At 38.8% G+C, this 22,881-nt stretch overlaps 5 protein-coding genes and 1 pseudogene across 5 annotated transcripts; 3 read left to right on the top strand and 3 right to left on the bottom strand.

Annotated features, from left to right (window-relative positions):
- The first annotated feature begins 627 nt into the window (after positions 1-627).
- LOC149270657 (histone H1 pseudogene) lies at positions 628-1,658 on the top strand (annotated as a pseudogene).
- Positions 1,659-2,645: 987 nt separating this feature from the next.
- LOC149270658 (histone H2B) lies at positions 2,646-3,323 on the bottom strand. Its single transcript, XM_089463016.1, has one exon. It carries the CDS (start codon positions 2,891-2,893, stop codon positions 2,690-2,692), a length of 204 nt encoding a protein of 67 aa, XP_089319142.1. The 5' UTR covers positions 2,894-3,323; the 3' UTR covers positions 2,646-2,689.
- A 3,326-nt stretch (positions 3,324-6,649) lies between these two features.
- On the top strand, positions 6,650-13,158 carry LOC149270659 (uncharacterized). Its single transcript, XM_089463011.1, has one exon. The coding sequence runs from the start codon at positions 7,657-7,659 to the stop codon at positions 12,817-12,819; it is 5,163 nt and encodes a 1,720-aa protein (XP_089319137.1). The 5' UTR covers positions 6,650-7,656; the 3' UTR covers positions 12,820-13,158.
- A 2,809-nt stretch (positions 13,159-15,967) lies between these two features.
- LOC149270660 (uncharacterized) lies at positions 15,968-17,701 on the bottom strand. Its single transcript, XM_089463012.1, has 2 exons — positions 16,843-17,701; positions 15,968-16,752 (listed from the first exon to the last, which is right to left on the bottom strand). Exons 1-2 carry the CDS (start codon positions 17,475-17,477, stop codon positions 16,581-16,583), a joined length of 807 nt encoding a protein of 268 aa, XP_089319138.1. The 5' UTR covers positions 17,478-17,701; the 3' UTR covers positions 15,968-16,580.
- Positions 17,702-17,777: 76 nt separating this feature from the next.
- LOC149270661 (histone H4) lies at positions 17,778-18,192 on the bottom strand. Its single transcript, XM_089463013.1, has one exon. It carries the CDS (start codon positions 18,149-18,151, stop codon positions 17,840-17,842), a length of 312 nt encoding a protein of 103 aa, XP_089319139.1. The 5' UTR covers positions 18,152-18,192; the 3' UTR covers positions 17,778-17,839.
- Positions 18,193-21,317: 3,125 nt separating this feature from the next.
- Positions 21,318-21,719, top strand: LOC149270662 (histone H3, embryonic-like). Its single transcript, XM_089466298.1, is given in 2 exon segments — positions 21,318-21,538; positions 21,540-21,719. Coding segments are annotated over 2 exon segments (300 nt in total). The 5' UTR covers positions 21,318-21,353; the 3' UTR covers positions 21,655-21,719.
- Positions 21,720-22,881: the final 1,162 nt, after the last annotated feature.

Raw genomic sequence — 22,881 nt, forward strand, 5'->3', positions numbered from 1 at the left:
ACGGCAAATGGTTTAGTTGAAATAAAATGCTATTTATAAATCTATAGGGTTTCTTCATATTAATAGTTGTATTTATCAACAAATTAATGAATTATTATCTTTTAAATTGATATATAAATATTTTTATTATTATGACTGTTTTTAACGACAAATGGTTTAGTTGAAATCAAATTTTATATATAAATCTATTAGGGATTGTTCATATTAATAGTTGTATTTAATTAACAAATTAATGAACTATTATTTTTCAAATTGATATATAAACATTTTTATTATTAGATTTTATTTTTACGAATGATTTTTGTATTGCGTTGACTCAAAAGCATGACTGTTTTTAACGACAAATGGTTAAGTTGAAATCAAATTTTATATATAAATCTATTATGGATTGTTCATATTAATAGTTGTATTTAATGAACAAATTAATGAACTATTATTTTTCAAATTGATATATAAACATTTTTATTATTATCCAATTAAAACCATAATTTTTCCAAGATAACTTATTTTGCATTCATACAAAGCAAGATTTTGAGGGGCAATAAAAAATCATGAAGTTATAAAAAAGTAAGCAAAAATTTGTTTTATGCATTTTTCAAACATTTGAGAATACAATCTAATACATATTTAGTTTGGATATATAATTTAAAATGTTTAAAAATACAAGTCAATAAAATGGTAATTGTAAACTTTTGCGTATCGTACATTCAATGGCACAAACATTCTCGTTCGGCCTTCCTCCTCGATTCTCATTCAAACGGGTAACCAAAATTCATGATATTTTCCAAATTATAAAAAATAAAACGTTTTGTTTCGTTTGTTATAAAGTGAATAATACAAAATGTATGATTCCGCAGTTGCAGTATCCGCGTCCCCCGTGACTCCCCAAACAGCCTCAGCTGAGAAGAAGGTGGCTGCTAAAAAGCCAGCATCTGCATCCGTATCTAAGGCAAAGAAAGCAGCGGTCCCTCCAACACACCCACCAACTCAGCAGATGGTGGATGCATCGATAAAAAATCTAAAGGAACGTGGAGGCTCATCCCTCTTGGCTATTAAGAAATATATCAGTGCCACTTACAAGTGCGATGCCCAGAAGCTGGCTCCATTCATTAAGAAGTACTTGAAGAATTCGGTTGCGAGTGGAAAGTTGATCCAAACAAAAGGGAAGGGTGCATCTGGTTCATTTAAGCTGTCGGCATCTTCTAAAAAGGAGCCCAAGCCAAAGGCATCCTCTATAGAGAAGAAATCTAAGAAGGTAACTGCATCGACAGCAGCCAAAAAGAAGAGTATATCTGCCCCCAAAAAAGTTAAGGGCGCTGCTGATAAGAAGTTATCAAAGGCTGTGGTGACCAAAAAGAGTACCGACAAAAAGAAAGCAGAGAAAGCGAAGGCCAAAGATGCAAAGAAAGTAGGAACCATTAAAGCAAAGCCCACAACAGCAAAGGCGGCAAAGTCGAGCGCAGCAAAGCCAAAAACACCGAAACCTAAAACTACAAGTGCTAAGCCTAAAAAGGTTGTCTCGGCAGCATCACCGAAAAAAGCAGCTGCTAAGAAGCCAAAAGCAAAAGCTGCGTCCGCAATAAAGAAGTAATTTCACTTCGGAATTACTCGGCAGAAATTTCAAAACTGAAATTCGCAATTAATCAAAGTCCTTTTCAGGACTACTATTACATATTTCTCAGAGAAAAAATACTTTCATAAGCGTATCTATAAGCCAATGAAAAAGAACGCCAATTTAAACAAAACTTATTAAATTATAATCGAAGTTCGTTCGTTACTCTAAAGATCGTAAGATAAAACAAGTAAGAAAGCTCTAGTCGAGACTGCTCGACTACGAGATCCCCTGAACCTTTCAAGCAATAACTATTTTAATAATTTTTCGCACATACACACACACACATACACAAACACATACACACAAGCAAAACGCATGGGCTGCAGTGTGCGCTTACTATGAGAACTTAATTGTTTAATATCTTTTTTTGTGGGCATACGATCGTCATGAAACTTTCAAATCGTGATTATATCAATGCAATGCGTGCACTTACCAAAATACAAGTCTCTAGTATTTGAAATACGCCTTTTGCAAAAATGTGGGTGAGGGGGTGGTGGTAAATTTGATCAAAAACCGAAATTGTATAAAATGCATACAAGTATACATTTAAAATTTGGAGACTCTATCTTTAAAGATGTAGGAGATATAATTTAATAACTGATTTTCGATAAGGTTTTTTGTCGATAAAAAAGAACGGGATGAGTTATCGATTTTTTGTGATATCCACGCTGTAAATACGAACATTAAAAAAATTGAAGTCTCTAGCTCTTATATGTTCTGAAATCGACGCGTTCAAACATACGGACAGACGGACAGGGCCAAATCGACTCAACTCGTCGCCCTGATCAAGAATATATATACTTTGTGGGGTCTGCCACGCCTCCTTCTGCCCTGATTTCCCATTGAAAATGGGTTCAGGGTATAAAAAGACAAAAAAAAAAAATGTTGTGATAAGAATATTGCTCTTTACTCACAAAGAGAGAGTTAGATTTGATAGTTGTTCTTCCTTGTTGGGCATTGTTGGCACATTTGGTACATTTTGTCACAGTAAGAATATTCATTGAAATATTTAATATTCTTTGGAAAAAGATTTGTGGCCCTGAAAAGGGCCTTTTGCATACACCGAGGTAAGATTTACTTGGAGCTAGTGTACTTGGTTACTGCCTTTGTTCCTTCACTGACAGCGTGCTTGGCCAACTCTCCGGGCAACAGAAGACGGACTGCAGTTTGGATTTCCCGACTGGTAATCGTTGAACGTTTGTTGTAGTGTGCCAAACGAGAGGCCTCAGCAGCAATACGCTCAAAAATGTCGTTCACGAAGCTGTTCATGATGCTCATTGCTTTCGACGAGATTCCAGTGTCAGGATGGACCTGCTTTAGCACTTTGTAAATATAGATGGCATAACTTTCCTTCCTCTTGCGCTTCTTCTTCTTATCATTCTTGGTAATATTCTTCTGGGCCTTGCCAGCCTTTTTGGCTGCCTTTCCACTTGTCTTTTTTTTTTTTTTTTATCTTTTTTTATTGTCAAAATGGTATCTTAATACTAACAATTTGTAGTACTTAATTATAGGTTTATTCTTGTGTGACTAATACAAGATAACTCTTAATTTAGGATTTGATTATGTATTGCCTTTCGCTTTAAGCTTTTTAGGCCAGAATCTTTTTCGTTTACATGTTGTTTTGTGTTTGAGATTCATAAGTGTGTTATATTTGGAAGCTTGCTTAGATTTTATGTATGTTTTAGGAAAGTCTCTAATAGAAATAAAAACCTAGATTATTAGTTATATATATTTTTTTTTTTTTTTTTTTTTTTTTTTTTTTACTACTACTTACAACTAGATAACTACTTACTCCTACTGTTAATGACTATTTAAAACTAATTAATAATGTAATATAATGTAATCTAATTATTGATCAGTGTTATACACAAGTCCATCGTTTGGGTTGATGGATAGGTTTTTTCTATGATAGAATATAAGCTTATTATTCGAGTCATATATTATTCCATTTCCTTTTAGGCTATCTATGTGGTTTATTGTCAATAGTTCAGATCGAAGTATGAAGGGAATTCTTTTCTGTTCTATGCTGCTTTGGATTAGATGGTTTGTAGAATTTCGGTTTTTTTCTATGAATTTTTCTAGTATGTTAAAATTATGTACGTCTATGCGTTTCATTTTTGTTTGTTTGTATAGCTTAGAGTTTTGTATGTAATGTTGGGTGTGGGGGTTGCGTGCGCTTTTCCCTATTGTGTACCGCAACATTTTTCTTTCAAATATTCTTAGCTGTTCCATTTGTTTGGATTTTATATTGAACCAAGCCACGTAACCATGAGTTAGAACAGGTTGTATGATTTTTTTATATGCTAATGTGCGTATTTTAGTTAGTTTTCTATTTGGCAAGTATGGGGTAGTCTCTAATTGCTTGAAGATGTGGGCTATGCTATGGAATTGTGTTTTTGCTTTTTTTAGTATGTGTTCTATGTGTTTTTGAAATTTGAGTTTTGTGTCAAAGATGACGCCCAAGTATTTTAATTCCGTTTCTATATTGATTTGGCTATTTTGGTCTATGTATATTTTGGGTGTGAAGTTTCGTGCATTTTTTTTATACTTTTTATTTTAGGTCCTTTAAATATGCAACCAGTGCTTTTTTCATTATTTATTTTTATTTTCCAAGTTATGAAGTAGTTGTTTAATTGGGTTAGATATCTGTTCAGGTTCATTTCGGCTGTCGCTGCCCATGCACCTGCTGATAGTAATAAAATGTCATCTGCATAGATGATAGGTTGTATGCGTGGGGTATTTCTCATATTAGGGGGATGTATGTATTCTGGTATGTCTGCTAGGTATATGTTGAAGAGGATGGGTGCTAGTAGTGAGCCCTGTGGGACACCTGCTGCTATTGTTCTTATCATTGAGTTCTCTGTACCGCCCGGTCCTATTGTCCGTGTTATGTTCTTGTCGAAATGTAGTCTGTCCATTTTGTAAACGAGTCCGTTCGTCCATACTGTGTCAAATGCCTTCTCCATGTCTAGTGCACAGGCTATTACGGTTCGTTTTTTTGCAATATTGTTATGTATGAAAAGGTTGGCTATTGAGAGTGCGTTGGTAATTGATAGGTTTTCTCTGAAGCCTATCTGGAATGGTTTGAGTATTTGGTGTGTTTCTATGTGTTTTTTTATTAGTTGTAGTAACATTTTTTCAAATAGCAGACTGATAGCGGACAGGATTGATATTGGTCTATAGCTTTTTAGATTATGGGGATCCATTTTTGGCTTTGGTATTGCTATGATTTTGCTACGTTTCCAGGCAACCGGGAAGTAGTTTATATTGAAGCAGTGATTAAAAAGAATTTCAATATGTTTTAGTACTAGGAGGTTGCAGTGTTGCTGGTACCGTCTGGGCCCGCAGTTTTTTTTGTTATTTTTGGAACGTAGCCATTCTAGCAATTGGAGTGCATTGGTGAATCCAATTTCTTGGGCACCTGCCCAATTGCCTTCTGCGCTTTGCGTTGTTGTAAATTATGTATGTTTGTTTTAGTTAGTTGTATGTGTTTCTGTTAGTTGGGTGATTTTATTGTTAATGTGTCTAGTGTGTTGGTTGTGTGTTGGGTTGTTGTTTATTGTATCGTTTTGTCTATGTACTTGTTCGTATTGCCAAGCTAATGCATTTATTTTTTCAAATGTGGTTTTTAATTCTGTTGGGATTTGTAAGTCTATTTTGTTCTTTTCTATTGTTGTTAATGTGATATTATTTTTTAGGATTTGTGTTTTTGGTTTTTGGGGGTTTAACTGTTGCAGTTTTTTTAATCCTATTTTACAGATGTCTATTTGTTTTAATTTATATTCGATGTTTATCATGTTGCTTATTTCAATTTGTTTAGTTATTTCGAATTTGAGTTTCTTTATTAGATTACGCAGGTAGGCCTTTTCGTTACTTGTTAAGTGTAGTAGTCGTCTGTGCAGTATGTTTCTAATGTTTTGCCTATGTTTCATTAGTGCTAGGCAGTGTGGGTTTAGTTTTATTGTAGGATTTGGTTTGGTAGGGAGGGTTTTGATTTTTGGGATGGCTATTGGGGAGTTTATTGCTATGTTGAATGCTGTACTTTGATTTTCTATGTATGCATCGATTTCTCGTGTAGTTAGGTTATTGTTTTTTTGTATTGGGTTTAAGTTTTCTAATATTATTTTATTCCACATTAGTGTGTTTATTTTATTATAGTTGTGAGTTATTTCTGGTTTATTTTTTAGTATGTGTTTTTGATCTGTTTGTATGTTTATTTGTATCCCTAGGTGGTCAGAGGGAAAGTCATTAGTAGTGTGGCAGATGTTGTGGGATGTTATGGCTAGGTCTGTGGGTGTTATAAAGAAGTCTATGGAGGAGGCTGTTTTACTGTTTGTTCGGGTTGGTTCTATTGGGGGGTGGATTATAAAGTTTGGTTCGCTTAGTAACCAATTGTATAATGTGATTCCCTGATTATTTGAATGTTTTGGATTGCGGTTTGGTAGGTGCCAGGTTGGGTGTTTTGCGTTTAGGTCACATCCTATTATTATTTTACTATTGCTACTGTTTAATGTGTCCTTAATTAGTTTAAGGTCATTAAGCAATAGTGGATTGCCTGGGCGTTTGTATAGGGATGCTAATATAAGGTGCTGTATGTTGTTATTTGGGATTCGGAGTGATATTTGTATTGCCACAGCTTCAATGTATTGAAGCTGTGGAATATCTATTATTTTATATTGCAGTCCGTTTTTCAGGCATATGGCTACAGAGGTGGTCTGCAATATTACGTCTTTGGGCTGCTATATTTGCATGTGATGCGTGTAATGTTTGTCTAATGAATTGGTAGTTTGTGAGGATGGGTGTGTTTTTTGTGTTTGTTCTATGTTCCGCAATTAGCATGGCAATGGGCTTGTGTTTGTTTAAGTATATGTTCAGTTCGTGTTTTTTGTGTACAGAGATTAATGAGTTAACGTTTTGAAAAATTATTTTACTATTCATTGTGCTATTTCAATTAGGAAATCTAGCAATAGGGCTTGTTTGATCTTATTATTTTCATTTGGGTCTATTGTATTATTTGTGGGGTATTTTTTAGTTAGTTTTTGCATTATATGTGTTGGGCTCAGCAATCATCGCTTCATTGTAATTAAGAGCGGCAGTTCATAAAATATGTTATCATTTAAGAGAATTTATAACGGAGATCACGCTCTCCCTTTTGCGTTGTCTTTTCACCCACGCACCGGCTCAGCTTAATCCGCCGGCTCGCGTACATTGTAGTTAGTATGCAATTAACTCTTGTTTAGAGCAGATGCAGTGTTAGATTGACTATTACAAACATAGTAGCGGACAGCACGACAGCCTAGTCGCTTGCTCGCGTCTATCACATAAACTCTGTAAACTCTAATAATCGCTAATAAACTAATCATTAAGTAAATTCAATCGTTTAATAATTTAAAGCTATTCGAAAAATCTCGATAGCTCAACATTTGGTGACCCCGACGTGATCTCTTTTCGTTTCTTTCTACATATTTGCATATATATATATTGACAGCATCACATACATACATACACCCGTGAACATAAGCAGTGTATATAGCGATTAGTTGCGTGCCGTTACTTTGCCAATTCGCCAGACACTCTTTCGTTCGGTCTGCAATACACTGGCGCCCGTAAAAGTAGTACACATGCGAAAACTTCTGCAAATGACAATCTAATAAAGAATCTGCTAATTTCTGAACTATGTCTATGGTTAGTGACTGCGTGTTCTATAGCTTCAATCTATAAGTGATTAAGTTTGCATAAGCACAGTGTAATTACATGCTTGCCGTTATTCTTCGTTGACATTGCACTCTTTCGCCACGGCTGCGATACGAGCGCGTCCATAATAATCGTACCGGTGTGCAACAATTCATACGTGTATATTATTTGAGTATCATAATATAATTCTTTGCCAGTTTATTAAAGTTGCAAGTACTCTGCTCGACAAATACGACTTATTCCAAGTTTGTGTCTGCGCTATAGCATATATACATTTACTTTACTCTTGCAATCGCGCTCGCACCAACGACTTTGAACTCTATCGTGTTACTCTTGCTGTACTCGTCATGGCGAATTTAGATGCTAGTGCAGTTGCTCCCGAAGATCGCGTGCGGTTTTATAAGCTCAAGGTACAGTCGGTGTTTGAACGCGTAAAAAAGCTACAATCCAAGGTCGATTCAGATGCTCTTGCCGATCACAGTGACAGCACTCTAAATGTTCTACTGGAGCATATCGACAAGCTAAGCCACTCTTTTAGCAAGGCCCATGAAAGTCTAGAGGAGCTCGACTTTACTGAGATGTCCAGCAATTTGCGCACTGACTTTGATGATTTAATAATGGTCATGCAGTCAACAATAATGTCCGAAGTGCAAAGTCGTACTGCTCAAGTGCATCACAGTTCCACGTTTAGTCGTCCAAGTGACCCTCCTCGCGCATCCGCTCCCAGATTGCAGACTGCACCTGCGTTGCCGCCATTAAAGATACCTACGTTCAGCGGTGGATATGCTAATTGGGCTGATTTCTACTCAATGTTTTCTACAATCATTGAAAGTCGGCCAGAAATCAGCAATATGGAAAGACTTCAGCACCTCCGGTCCTGCCTCGATGGCGCAGCGTTGGATACGGTTCGCTCTTTGGAAATTTCTAATGATAATTATACAATTGCCATAAATTTATTAAAGCAGAGATATGATAATCGACGTTTAATCTTCCAGGCCCACATCGTAAAGATCTTAGGTCTCAAAAGGGTAGAAAATGGATGCATAACCAAGCTGCGTGAGCTATCTGACAGCTTCAATGTCCATATGCGTGCGCTCAGTAGTCTGGGCACAACAGAGCAGATAGCCAGTGCCATGATTGCTCAGATACTGCTACAGAAGCTTGATGAGGCCTCACAAGCTAAATGGGAAGAGAAATTGGACAACTCAGAGACGGCTCTTCAGATACCCAGATATGAAGAAGTCTCCTCATTTCTTGAGCTTCGTTGCCGTACTTTGGAATCGATGAAATTTGCTCTTACAAACTATTCGTCAAGTAAGCCGATGAATTCTTGCAGTAAGGTTGCTACCAGTAGATCAGCATTTCTCGTAACCGGCCACAGTACGCACAGTTGCAATTTTTGTAATGATCTTGAGCACACAATCTACAAATGCCCAAGATTCGCAAACTTGTCTCCTAGTCTTCGCCTGAATGAGGTCCGAAAGGCTGGCTTATGTTTGAATTGTCTCAAGGGAGGTCATCAGTCGCGACAATGTGGCTCGCGCAGTTGTCGGGTCTGTGGAGTCAAGCATCATACGCTTCTTCATCTCGGCCACTCCAGCACATCGCAGGCAGCAATTCCGCCCCATCAACAATCTTCAACATCAAGAGTACAGACCATCCCTCAGCCCTCAGCACCAGCCACTACTCTCTTATCCAAGAATCGGCACAGCGATGTTGTGCTCCTGGCTACCGCAGTGGTTCTGGCAAGGAATCGGTTTGGCGAGCTTGTTCCTTGTCGTGCACTTTTAGATTCAGGCTCTCAACTACATCTCATTACAGCCAGATTTGCGAATCTCCTGCAACTTAAGAGAACAAAATCTGTTGCATATGTATGCGGCGTAGGCGACTCCAATGTTGCCATGGATGGCAGCAGCATTTGCCTCACTCTTCAAGCTCATGCATCTGAATATACAACTAGCATAACGGCTATGGTAGCTACAAATATAACTGGCAGGCAGCCCAGTTCTAATGTGAATACGAGCAATTGGAGCATACCGCAAAATATAGTGCTGGCAGATCCAGCTTTCCATAGGCCGCAACGAGTAGATCTGCTTATCGGAGCTAGCCTGTTTTATGATTTGCTCTGTGTGGGACAAATCAAGTTGATGCCTGGACTTCCATTGTTACAGAAGACTCGTCTTGGTTGGGTTGTATCAGGTGGCGAGGCTCGCAACCACAACTCCGTGCTAATAGCTTCAAAGACGCCTTTGGATCCGATTACAGACTCCTGTGCTGATATCAAGTTGGACACTCTAGTTCGTCGCTTTTGGGAAGTTGAGCGCTGCAGCGATTCCATTGTAAAGTTCAGCAAGGAAGACTCAGATTGCGAAGCGCATTTTGCGAGGTATTACAATCGATTGGCTAGTGGCCAATATACAGTACGCCTGCCTGTTAAGCTTAGTTGCGAGCTTCTTGGAGATTCTTATGAGCAAGCGCGACATCGGTTTCTCAATTTGGAGAAGAAATTGAGTCGTTTGCCGCATATAAAGTCTCAATACTCAGCATTTCTGAAAGAGTATCTTGAACTTGGTCATATGTCACTCGTTCCTCTAGATTCATTGCATCTATGCAGATATTTTCTTCCTCATCACTGCGTTTTGAAGGATGATAGCACAACTACCAAGCTTCGCGTCGTCTTTGATGGATCTGCATCTACAACAACTGGGCATTCGTTGAATGACATTCTAATGTCAGGTCCCGTAATTCAGCCAAAATTAGTCGAAATATTATTGCGCTTCCGATCTTATCCAGTTGCACTCACCGGCGATATTTGCAAAATGTATCGTTGCGTGAAAGTACCTGAGCCGGACAGCTATCTACAATGCATTTTATGGAGGAATTCGCCAGATGATGAGTTGGAAGTTTTCAGGCTTGATACGGTAACATATGGAACAAAACCAGCGTCATTTTTGTCTGTGCGCGCCATGCATCAGCTTGCCGTAGATGAAAGGAACGCATTCCCAGTCGGGTCCGACGTACTGCTTCGCAATTTCTATGTTGATGATTTGATTAGTGGAGGAAATTCAGTCGAAGAAGCAAGACTTGTTATGCAAGAGACAGCTGGAATCTTGGCATGTGGGAAGCTTAAATTGAGGAAGTGGTGTTCAAGCCATCCCATGGTACTGGACGGCGTAACAGACTGCGACAAGGAATCGCTCATTAGGTTCAATGATGGCAGCGACATTACAAAGACACTTGGCCTTGCATGGGATCTGGCATCTGATCAACTTCTTTTCTCATATCTAGCCCTGAATTCAGCCTCTAAGCCCTCCAGGCGCTCTGTTCTCTCGTCTATTGCTAGGTTTTATGATCCCCTCGGCCTGGTCGGCCCAGTAATAACGAAAGCTAAAATCTTCTTGCAACAACTCTGGAGGCATAAACTTGATTGGGATGAGAGTCTCCCGTCTGCATGTCACACTGCATGGCTAGACATTTCGAAGGTTGAGGTCCATGGATTCTGCGATGCCAGCATCGAGGCATACGGAGCTTGCATTTATATTGTATCCAGAGGTCAGCATACCATCAGCAGGTTGCTTTGCTCTAAGTCTCGAGTTGCGCCTCTAGAAACGCTCACGGTTCCCAAGCTGGAACTATGCGGGGCAGAGTTGCTTGCGCGTCTAATGAATGAAGTGGCTCGCTTAGGCATTTTCGCAGGCGAGTTTCATTGTTGGTCTGACTCTACTGTTGCGCTTTCTTGGATCAATGACGAGCCCGGACGATTTAACGTTTTTGTTTTAAATCGCATCGCCACGATACAAGATCTCACATCAGCAATGGAATGGCACTATATACCTACAACACTGAATCCCGCGGATATATTATCTCGGGGTGCATTGCCCTCGGATTTAAATGCATCATTACATTGGTTCAACGGTCCAGGTTTCCTGTGCAAGCCCAGATCTCAGTGGCCAGTCTCAGCACTTCCAGAAAGAACTTCAATTGAGCGTCGAAGAACTGTGCTTCTTGTAAAGGACGCAGTCCATGATGTCTCTATGGACTGCAAGTTTGTGAATTCTTTCGGCCGCTTGCAGCGTACGTTTGCATACGTATCAAAGTTTATTAAAAAAAGTCATGGTCCAGGAATAACCCTAGCAGACATCCGGTACGGCACTCATATACTGTTAAGAATGATTCAACGAACACATCTCTCAGACGACATAAATGCTCTTCGAAATAAAGGAATGATTCCGTCATCCAGCAGTCTAGCCTCGCTGTCACCGTTCCTTGATGAAATTGGGCTGCTACGTGTCGATGGCCGTCTCAAAAACTCAACTTTAAATTTTGATAGTCGCCATCCAATTATTTTGCCCAAGGTTCATCCAGTAACTAGAGCCATCATAATGCATTTCCATCAGCGAAACTTGCACGCTGGTCCCCGAGCAGTGCTAGCGTTGGTTCGTTCCCAATACTGGCAAATTGGTGGTAGAAAAACTGTAGCCAGTGTAATTCAGAGATGCGTAATTTGCTTTCGTGCAAGGCCTCGACTCGTTGAACACATAATGGCAGATCTACCCAAGGATCGAGTCGACGGCTATCGGGTCTTTGGAGTGACTGGAGTCGACTTTTGCGGACCCTTCTTTTACAAGCCTGAGTCACGAAACAAGGCGCCTGTGAAATGCTACGTTTGTGTGTTTATTTGTTTTGCTACGAAGGCTATTTGGTTGGAGTTAGTCAAGGATTTAACTACCGCGGCATTTTTGCATGCACTTCAACGTTTCATATGCACCAGAGGAAAGCCAAGTCAAATCTGGTCGGATAACGCCACAAACTTTCTTGGTGCCCGCAATCAGCTTCAGGAGTTGAAGCGTCTATTTCTGTCAGACACCCACCAGAAGGCTGTGAAGGATTTCTGTTTGGCAGACTCAATCGAATGGCATTTCATCCCTCCACGATCGCCTCACTTTGGTGGCTTGTGGGAGGCTGCAGTGAAGACAGCGAAGCATCATTTTTACCGATGTGTTGGGTCCTCCGTCCTAACTTACGATGAGCTTCGCACACTGGTTTGCAACATCGCTGCTGTCGTTAATTCACGCCCTTTAGTTTCGATTTCAGAGCACCCATCAGACATAGACGTGTTGACTCCTGCGCATTTCCTCAACGGTGGCCCTCCTTCGTCCTTCAGTGAGCCAAACCTGACAGGGCTCAATTTTAATCGTTTGGATGCTTGGCAGCGCGTAAGCTATCTCCAGCAGGTGTTCTGGACTCGTTGGCGGGACGAATATCTCAACTTGTTACAACAGCGAGCGAAATGGAGAACCTCCAAACCTGGCTTGGCTGTTGGCAACATAGTTCTTGTGAAGGATGAGAATCTACCTTCACTTAAGTGGCCACTAGCCAGAATAATCGAACTTATCCCTGGAAGTGATGGCGTTGCACGGGTAGCCCTACTAAAAACTGAAGCTGGCGAGATTAGAAGAGCTACAAATAAGCTGTGCTTGCTGCCCCTTAAGGATTCTGTTGAAGACTAAGTCTTCAACGGGGGGAGGATGTTGGGCTCAGCAATCATCGCTTCATTGTAATTAAGAGCGGCAGTTCATAAAATATGTTATCATTTAAGAGAATTTATAACGGAGATCACGCTCTCCCTTTTGCGTTGTCTTTTCACCCACGCACCGGCTCAGCTTAATCCGCCGGCTCGCGTACATTGTAGTTAGTATGCAATTAACTCTTGTTTAGAGCAGATGCAGTGTTAGATTGACTATTACAAACATAGTAGCGGACAGCACGACAGCCTAGTCGCTTGCTCGCGTCTATCACATAAACTCTGTAAACTCTAATAATCGCTAATAAACTAATCATTAAGTAAATTCAATCGTTTAATAATTTAAAGCTATTCGAAAAATCTCGATAGCTCAACAATATGAATGCAGTCTAATATGTTTTTGCCAAAGAAGGTTTCCATGTCTCTATTTAGTCCATCTAATGAGAAGGTGGGCTTTTGGGTATTTAATTTCTTTGCTATGTGCTCTCTAAGTTTTTGGTTGGTTATTGTTATATTGCTTGGGAGTGCCTGACTATTGGTTTGTGGACTTGGTGTTGTGAATAGGGATGAAAATTTGAGGTTTTGTTGAATGGGGCTATTTAAGGCTGTTGTGGCTTTGTTTATTGTTTTATTGTTTTTTGTTGTTGTGTTAGTTTTCTTAGCTAGTAATTTATTTAGTATTTCTATTTTGACTGGACATACTTTGGCGTTTGCTGTATGGTTTCCCTTACAGTTGACGCATTCTACTTTACTATTTGGGTCCTCTTTGGTTACTGTGCAGTTGCCTGGGCTATGTGTGCTGGTGCATTTCATGCATCGATATGGCATTTTGCAATTACTTGCAACATGTCCATATCTTTGGCAATTGTGGCATTGGTGTATTTTGTTGTGTAAGTTAAATTGTTCTATTACTATTTTACAGTTTAGTATGTTTTTATACCCTGAACCCATTGAAAATGGGAAATCAGGGTATAATGGTTTTGTTAAAAGTATGTAACAGGCAGAAGGAGGCGTGGCAGACCCCACAAAGTATATATATTCTTGATCAGGACGACGAGCTGAGTCGATTTGGCCCTGTCCGTCTGTCTGTCCGTCCGTCCGTCCGTCCGTCCGTCCGTCCGTCCGTCCGTCCGTCCGTCCGTCCGTATGTATGAACGCGTCGATTTCAGAAGATATAAGAGCTAGAGACTTCAAATTTTTTTTTAAATGTCCGTAATTACAGCGCGCATATCAAGTTTATCATTAAAAATCGATAACCCAGCCCGATCTTTTTTTATCGATAAAAAACCTTATCGAAAAGCAGTTATAAAATTATATCTTCTACACCCTTATTGCTAGAGTCTCCAAATTTTTAATGTATGCTTATATGCAATTTATACAATTTCGGTTTTTGTTAAAATTTACCCCCCACCCTTAAATTCACCCCCTCACCATCACTTTTGTAAAAAGCGTATTTCAAATACTAGAGACTTGGGCTTTGGAATATACACACATATTCACCATATGACTACGCTCTAAAAGTTTCATTAAGATCGTATGTCTACAAAAGAAATTATTTAACAAATAAATTCTCATAATATTGCCCACACTGCAGCGCAGCCCAAGCGCAGTCGCTGCTTACTGCGCAGTTAGCAGAGCGCAGGCTTATGCGTGCGTGTGGATGCATGTGTATGTATGTGTGCATAAAAGAAGTGCAGAATGATTAGAATATCAGCTTGGAGGGTTCAGGGTATCTCCTAGTCGAGCAGTCTCGACTGGAGGTTTCTTACTTGTTTATATTAAATATTTGTTTTATGTTTGGGGATTTCTTAATTTGGAGTAGCCAGAATTTGTCTTTAAATGGTTTTAGTGTTAGTATTTCTATTTCATTGTTTGCTTCTATTAATGCTGTTTTTACTTCTGCTTGTGTAAAGCATGCTGGGGGTAGTTTTTTATACCCTGAACCCATTGAAAATGGGAAATCAGGGTATAATGGTTTTGTTGAAATGTATGTAACAGGCAGAAGGAGGCGTGGCAGACCCCACAAAGTATATATATTCTTGATCAGGGTGACGAGCTGAGTTGATTTGGCCCTGTCCGTCTGTCTGTCTGTCCGTCTGTCCGTATGTTTGAACGCGTCGATTTCCGAAGATATAAGAGCTAGAGACTTCAAATTTTTTGTAGAATGTTCGTAATTACAGCGCGGATATCGAGTTTATCATTAAAAATCGATAACTCATCCCGATCTTTTTTTCTCGATAAAAAACCTTATCGAAAACCAGTTTTAAAATTATATCTTCTACACCTTTATTGCTAGAGTCTCCAAATTTTTAATGTATGCTTATATGCAATTTATACAATTTCGGTTTTTGTTAAAATTAACCCCCCACCCTTAAATTCACCCCCTCACCCTCACTTTTGTAAAAAGCGTATTTCAAATACTAGAGACTTGTGCTTTGGCAATTACATGCATATCCATGTTATAATCATAATCTGAAAGTTTCATGAAGATCGTACGTCCACAAAAAAAGTTATTAATCAATTAAGTTCTCATATGTATATGTGTGTATGTATGCCTGTGTGTGCGTGCGTGCGTGTGTGAGTGTGTGTGTGTGTGAGTGTGTGTGTGTGTGAGTGTGTGTGTGTGTGTGCGTGTTTCTTGTGTAAGCTGAAAGACGCGAAAAATTATTGAAATAGCTATTACTCCAAGGGTTCAGGGGGTCTCGTAGTCGAGTAGTCTCGACTAGAGCTTGCTTACTTGTTTATTATGAGGTTGTAAGGTTTGAGGGAGCTAGGGGTATATGTGTAGTAGTTTTTGTTGTTATTTGTTAGCATTTCTTTGAGATGCATAAAGTTTGTTAAGTTATATACATTAACTAGGATTATGTTTTTATTTATTATATTTAGTCTATAATTACTTTTTGGTATCTTGGGCAGTAGCATATCTTCCATTTCCTTGGGGGTCGTGTTATAGATTGTGATGGCCGGAATTTTGATGTTGGTTGTCTGCGTTGGTTCGTTGTTGATGTTGTTGTTGTTGTCGTCGTTGTTGTCGTCATTGTTGTCGTCGTTGTTGTCATCTGCTTTTGGGGGGGTGTTTTGCTGCTTCTTGTTTTTATACCCTGAACCCATTTTCAATGGGAAATCAGGGTATAATGGTTTTGTTGAAATGTATGTAACAGGCAGAAGGAGGCGTGGCAGACCCCACAAAGTATATATATTCTTGATCAGGGCGACGAGCTGAGTTGATTTGGCCCTGTCCGTCTGTCTGTCCGTCTGTCCGTCTGTCCGTCTGTCCGTCCGTCCGTCTGTCCGTCTGTCCGTCTGTCCGTATGTATGAACGCGTCGATTTCAGAAGATATAAGAGCTAAAGACTTCAAATTTTTTTTAAAATGTCCGTAATTACAGCGCGCATATCAAGTTTATCATTAAAAATCGATAACTCATCCCGATCTTTTTTATCGATAAAAAACCTTATCGAAACCCAGTTATAAAATTATATCTTCTACACCTTTATTGCTAGAGTCCCCAAATTTTTAATGTATGCTTATATGCAATTTATACAATTTCGGTTTTTGTTAAAATTAACCCCCCACCCTTAAATTCACCCCCTCACCCTCACTTTTGTAAAAAGCGTATTTCAAATACTAGAGACTTGTGCTTTAGCAATTACATGCGTATTCATGTTATAATCATAATCTAAAAGTTTCATGAAGATCGTACGTCCACAAAAAAGTTATTAAGCAATTAAGTTCTCATAGTAAGCGCTCACTGCCGCCCATGCGTGTATATGCTTGTATGTGTATATGTATGTAATTGTTTGTGTATGTGTGTGTGTGTGTATGTGTGTGTATGTATGTGTGTGTATGTATGCCCGTGTGTGCGTGCGTGCGTGTGTGTGTGTGTGTGTGTGTGTGTGTGTGCGTGTTTCCTGTGTAAGCTGAAAGTCGCGAAAAATTATTGAAATAGCTATTACTCCAAGGGTTCAGGGGATCTCGTAGTCGAGTAGTCTCGACTAGAGCTTTCTTACTTGTTGTTTTTTGTTGCTGTTGATACTGGTGATGTCGCTTTCCTTTTTTGTTTCTTCGAGGTTCTGGAGGCTGTGTCCAGTGGTGGGTATTCAATGTCGTTGTTGATGTTTTTATCGTCTTCTTCGTGTTGATATAGAGCGGCAAATTTGTTGCCCTGTAGTATGTTGTTTATGTTGTGATTTTGATTTTGATTTTCATTGTTGCTTGTTGTGTTTGTTTGCATATTTGCTATATTATTGAAGATTTGTAATTGTTCTTTTTGATGTTGGATCACTTGTTGTTGTATTTTTATCTGTTCTCTTGTTAGAATGAGTTCTTCCATCATTTGCGCATGTTGTTTTCTGTTTAAAGTGATTTGTTCACTTTCATAATTTTCATAATTGTCATCATATTGCATCACTGACTCACTTTCGTCATCTAGATATTCATCTAGTGATGACATAGATGTATTATGTTTTTCTGACATTTTGTTTTTTTCGTTTTTATTTATGCACAGATTTTGTATTTCGTGCATATGCACAGGCACTGTTTTTCTTTTCTTTTGTAGGCTCCGGCAGATTTGCCGGCAGACCTTTTTATCACGTTCTTTATTTTGTATTTTTAGTGTGTGCTTCCTTTTTTCTTTCTTGTCCATGCCACTTTTTCACTGCACTTCACAGCTTGTGTCTTTGCTTTTTTAGTTCACTTGTTTCTTCTTCACTAATTCACTTGTTTCCACTTGGCTTGCGTGCCATTCCATTCCACACTGTTTTTATCATTTTTCACAATTCAAAAAAAAAAATAATTAGCAACAAATACTTCACTTCGATAAGGCCGAGAACTGTTTCGAGCTAAATAACAACAGATGCTGCACTTATCGCGTGTTCTGAGTTTTATTAACGAGAATCGAATAGTTATTGAGTTTCATATTTTCCAGCTCTTTTAATGGAATATATTTGTGGTCCTGAAAAGGACCGATTGTTGTCAAAATAAGTTGCTTGTTGTACTCGTTTTTTCTTAACCGCCAAAACCGTACAGTGTACGACCTTGCCTCTTCAATGCATAGACAACATCCATGGCTGTGACTGTCTTCCTCTTGGCATGTTCGGTGTATGTGACAGCATCGCGAATAACATTTTCCAAAAAGACCTTAAGAACGCCACGGGTTTCTTCATAGATTAGTCCAGAAATTCGCTTCACGCCACCACGACGAGCTAAACGACGGATAGCTGGCTTCGTGATACCCTGGATATTATCACGCAACACTTTGCGATGACGCTTTGCACCTCCTTTACCCAAGCCTTTGCCACCTTTACCACGACCAGTCATTTTTCACTTTTTATATATATATACGCACGATTAATCATATGATACGCAATAATCGATTATTTTGTTTCAATTCACGATTTAATTGTATCGCAAAATGGGTTTTGAATAATCGAGATAATCGATGATTTGCTCAAAAAATCGCATCGCTGTAAGCAACATTGGCGCGCAAAAGTTAGTGGCGAAGCGTCATTATGGCACCAAAACTAAGTAAAGTGTGGAGATTTTATTCAAAATTAAATGACACGGATGTGAATTGCCAATTGTGCCAAAAACAATTGAAGTATTGTAAAAATACAACCAATATGTTTCAGCACTTAAAACTGAAACATACGAAAGAGTTCGCGTCCCTCAAGGTGAGTTTTCAGTTGTCTATAATAATGAAAATACTTAAATTTAACAATATTAAGCTCCCAAAAATCGGCTATGAACATTCTGAACTTGAGGGGGACAACAATGAAATGATCAGCACAATCTCGCAACCAAAAGTGCATTCGCAGCAAAGCATTCAATCTGCATTTCTAAACGTGCATAGCTTTGCATCGGGTGGCGCCAAGCATACCGAGATGACAAAGTCAATTGTCGAGATGCTTGCAATGGATAATTTGCCATTTTCCCACGTGGAAGGTAATTATGTCTTATAATATATAAATATTACGACAGTCTCACTAATATTAAAAATAAATTTAGGAAATGGTTTTTTAAAATGGATGAAGGATCATCATCCCCTTTACAAAGTGCCATCAAGGAACACAATCAAGGCTGAGATGCAAAAAATGTACGAAAAGCAGGCTCAAGTTTTTAAAAACATGGTGTGTCAAATATCAGGCTTATCACTAACAACAGATATATGGACTGACATAAATTTGACCGGTGTGATTGGCGTAACTGTTCATGGTTTGTTTGAAAAGAAGCAAATATCAGCTACAATTGGAGTTTTTAAATTATATGAAGCCCATACTGCTGAGCATATCTCTGAGGTACTATTGACGGCGTTGGAAAAGTTTTCAATTTCAAAAAACCAGGTTACGGCAGTGGTGACAGATAATGGCGCAAATATTGTTAAAGCAATACATCAAAGCTTTGGAAAGTCCCAACATCTTCCATGCTTTGCGCATACTTTAAATTTAGTGTGCACGAATGCTTTGGATATAAAGGAAGCATCGGAATTAATTACCAAATGCCGTAACATAGTGGTTTGGCTAAGACGCAGTGGAAAATCCAAAGAGAACTTGCAACAGTTGCAGCTTTCTGCTGGCGTCCCAAAGGCAAATGTTTTAAAAGTTCTTTTGGATGTGAAAACACGGTGGAACTCAACATTTTATATGTTGGAACGCTTCGTTCAGTTGATTTATTACATCGGCCAAGTGGTTTTGAATTTTTCAGATGCCCCGCAAATGATATCAACGAGAGATAAAGATGACATTACAGAAATTCTTACTTTGCTTAAGCCACTGGAAGCCATGACCACTCAGATAAGCGGTGAGAAATACGCTACTTTGAGCCTTGTTATACCGATTGTCCATTGCGGACGCCAAAAAATAATGATGGTAAATTGCAAGTCACCAACGGCGGAAAAGCTCCAAGCAGCTATAATTGCGCAGTTCGATCGTCGATTTGGTACCATGGAACAGTCGTATTTATTGGCTGCATCAACGTTGCTGGATCCTCGCTTCAAAAGGATGCATTTTCAGGATCATACTGCCTTGGCTTCGGCTATGAAGCGCATACGACAAGAAATGGCGGAGCTTTCAGATATAAATGAAAGTTTAGGAAGCACTAGTGACGGCTCATCTATTAGCGAAGTTGAGTTCGATTTATGGACCCACCACAAGACACTGGCCCACAAAACCAGTAAGAAAGACGGTAACCATTTTCAAATTCAAGACGAGCTCAGTCTTTTTTTAAATGCTCCTGTTTTTGATTTGAAGCGTAATGTCGCCAACGCCTGGGAGGAGATGCGTACTGCATACCCTAAGCTATATGTTATAGCTTGTCGGTATTGTTTCTTAATAGGCACTTCGGTACCAGCGGAACGTCTTTTTTCCAAGGCGGGTGCCACATTAACCGAAAAAAGGAACAGGTTAACAACAGAGCACCTTTCACAACTACTATTTCTTAACTCAATTTTAAATAAATAAACATTTATGTATATTCTTTACTGTTCTTGTTGCTATTATTGCTTCTAAAAGGAGTTCATAAAAAATAAATAAAAAAAATAATAAGCGCATTAAAAAAAAATCATTTGATTAATCGATTTTTTCATTTTTCAGCGGTTAATTGCAATTAATCGTTAAAGCACCTAAAATAAATCATATGATTAAATAATCGAACAATGAATTTTTTTTGCCATCACTATATACGCACTTCACGAATGTCAGAAATAGTAGAGCTGGAGAACCATCGATGGAACTATCGATATAATCGATGGAACTTTATTTGATCGATACATCGATGGAAATTTCTCGATGGTCAATATATCGACAATTTAATTTGAGTGGAAAGTGTGCACGCGTAAGTCAGAAATCTTGTCTTCTTATTTTATTTGTTTTTAGATTTACAAAATAACTATTGCAATTCAACACTGTAGCGAACCATATCAATCTATCAACTGGCATTTCCTCATTTAATATGGACAAATTTGTCGCTACGTCCAGTAATGTAATGTAATGTATTCTGTAATTTCTTAGAAAAAGATGTTGTTGCCCCTACGCCTTCAACAACTTCAAGTCCACCTAACGCCGCTGCTCCCATCGATCGCAAACGAAAAAAATGCGTTTCGGAAGTTTGGTCCCATTTTGACCGCTTAAATAATAAACATTTTTGATTTTAATATATAAAAAAATTTTCGATGGAACCATCGATAATATCGATGGTTTGAACCATCGTTGGTAAAACCATCGAGTACCGTCTCTATCGATGGTTCTCCAGCTCTAAGAAATACTCTAATGCCTATGACCAGACTCACTGCTATTTATACCGAGATATCCGAAAACTTGAGAGAGCACATAATGCTTGCATCCCGCTCACACACCCTTGCAACATTTACAACAGCAGAGTAGAGTAACACGATCACTATTTGTCGATCATGAATATGTCGATCTCTTTCTAACGCACCACCAGTTTGCTATATAAGCAATACGGAATGGCGGCGACCGATCATTGTGTTTTGAATTGTGAGAGTGTAAAATAGAATTGTGGAGGAATGGCTCGTACAAAGCAGACCGCTCGCAAGTCTACTGGAGGCAAGGCTCCTCGTAAGCAGTTGGCTACTAAGGCAGCACGTAAAAGTGCGCCAGCTACTGGCGGTGTGAAAAAACCTCATCGCTATCGCCCTGGTACAGTTGCTCTGCGTGAAATTCGTCGTTACCAGAAGAGCACAGAATTGCTTATACTTGGTTGGCCTATTCGAAGATACAAATTTGTGCGCCATTCATGCCAAACGCGTCACCATCATGCCCAAGGACATTCAACTGGCTAGACGTATCCGTGGCGAGCGCGCTTAAATTACTTCGCTATTCTATCTTGTATTTATTACAAGCAACATCCAACAAATCGGTCCTTTTCAGGACCACAATATTTCTAACAAGGAGAATCTTATTTTCGCTTAAACTACTATTTTCAGATTTTAGTTGATCTCAAAAATAAATCGATCGATCGATCGTCCTACAATATATAAATTGAAAATATATCTGGAATATGATTGAAAACTATCATACGTGTAAGGAATATATTTTATTTATTTATTTATTTTTACAGAACAATAAATATAGCTTTATTGAACTAGCAAAAAAGTTGCATTTTTATAAGGCGTTAGCCAATTTCAGTAGTTAGCCAATTGCGATTCAATCTGACATTTCTGATCGTGTGTTTTTATACCCTGAACCCATTTTCAATGGGAAATCAGGGTATAATGGTTTTGTTGAAATGTATGTAACAGGGAGAAGGAGGCGTGGCAGACCCCACAAAGTATATATATTCTTGATCAGGGTGACGAGCTGAGTTGATTTGGCCCTGTCCGTCTGTCTGTCCGTCTGTCCGTCTGTCCGTCTGTCCGTATGTATGAACGCGTCGATTTCAGAAGATATAAGAGCTAGAGACTTCAAATTTTTTTTAAAATGTCCGTAATTACAGCGCGCATATCAAGTTTATCATTAAAATTCGATAACTCATCCCGATCTTTTTTTATCGATAAAAAACCTTATCGAAAACCAGTTATAAAATTATATCTTCTACACCTTTATTGCTAGAGTCTCCAAATTTTTAATGTATGCTTACATGCAATTTATACAATTTCGGTTTTTGTTAAAATTTACCCCGCACCCTTAAATTCACCCTCTCACCCTCACTTTTGTAAAAAGCGTATTTCAAATACTAGAGACTTGTGCTTTGGCAATTACATGCATATCCATAATAATCATAATCTGAAAGTTTCATGAAGATCGTACGTCCATAAAAAAAGTTATTAAACAATTAAGTTCGCATAGTAAGCGCACACTGCAGCCCATGCGTGTTTATGCGTGGGTGCTTGTGTGTGTATGTGTTTGTGTATGTGTGTGTATGTGTTTGTGTGTGTGTGTGTGTGTGTATGTGTATGTATGTGTGTATGCGTTTGTGTATGTATGCGTGTGTGTGTGTGTCTGTATGCGTGTGTGTGTATGTATGCCTGTGTGTGTATGTATGCCTGTGTGTGTATGTATGCCTGTGTGTGTGTGTGCGTGTTTCTTGTGTAA

The sequence above is a fragment of the Drosophila arizonae genome, chromosome 2, assembly GCF_054131065.1.
Source record: "Drosophila arizonae isolate 15081-1271.41 chromosome 2, UAZ_ARI_1.0, whole genome shotgun sequence".
Lineage (NCBI taxonomy): Eukaryota > Metazoa > Arthropoda > Insecta > Diptera > Drosophilidae > Drosophila > Drosophila arizonae.

Excerpts from the sequence above, each read along its gene's own strand:
- LOC149270658 (XM_089463016.1), bottom strand. The coding sequence starts at position 2,893 with ATGAGCATCATGAACAGCTTCGTGAACGACATTTTTGAGCGTATTGCT.
- LOC149270659 (XM_089463011.1), top strand. The coding sequence starts at position 7,657 with ATGGCGAATTTAGATGCTAGTGCAGTTGCTCCCGAAGATCGCGTGCGG.
- LOC149270660 (XM_089463012.1), bottom strand. The coding sequence starts at position 17,477 with ATGGACAAGAAAGAAAAAAGGAAGCACACACTAAAAATACAAAATAAA. Across the intron at positions 16,753-16,842 it reads ACAGCAACAAAAAACAACAA|CTTACACAGGAAACACGCAC; the intron begins GTAAGAAAGCTC and ends CGCGACTTTCAG.
- LOC149270661 (XM_089463013.1), bottom strand. The coding sequence starts at position 18,151 with ATGACTGGTCGTGGTAAAGGTGGCAAAGGCTTGGGTAAAGGAGGTGCA.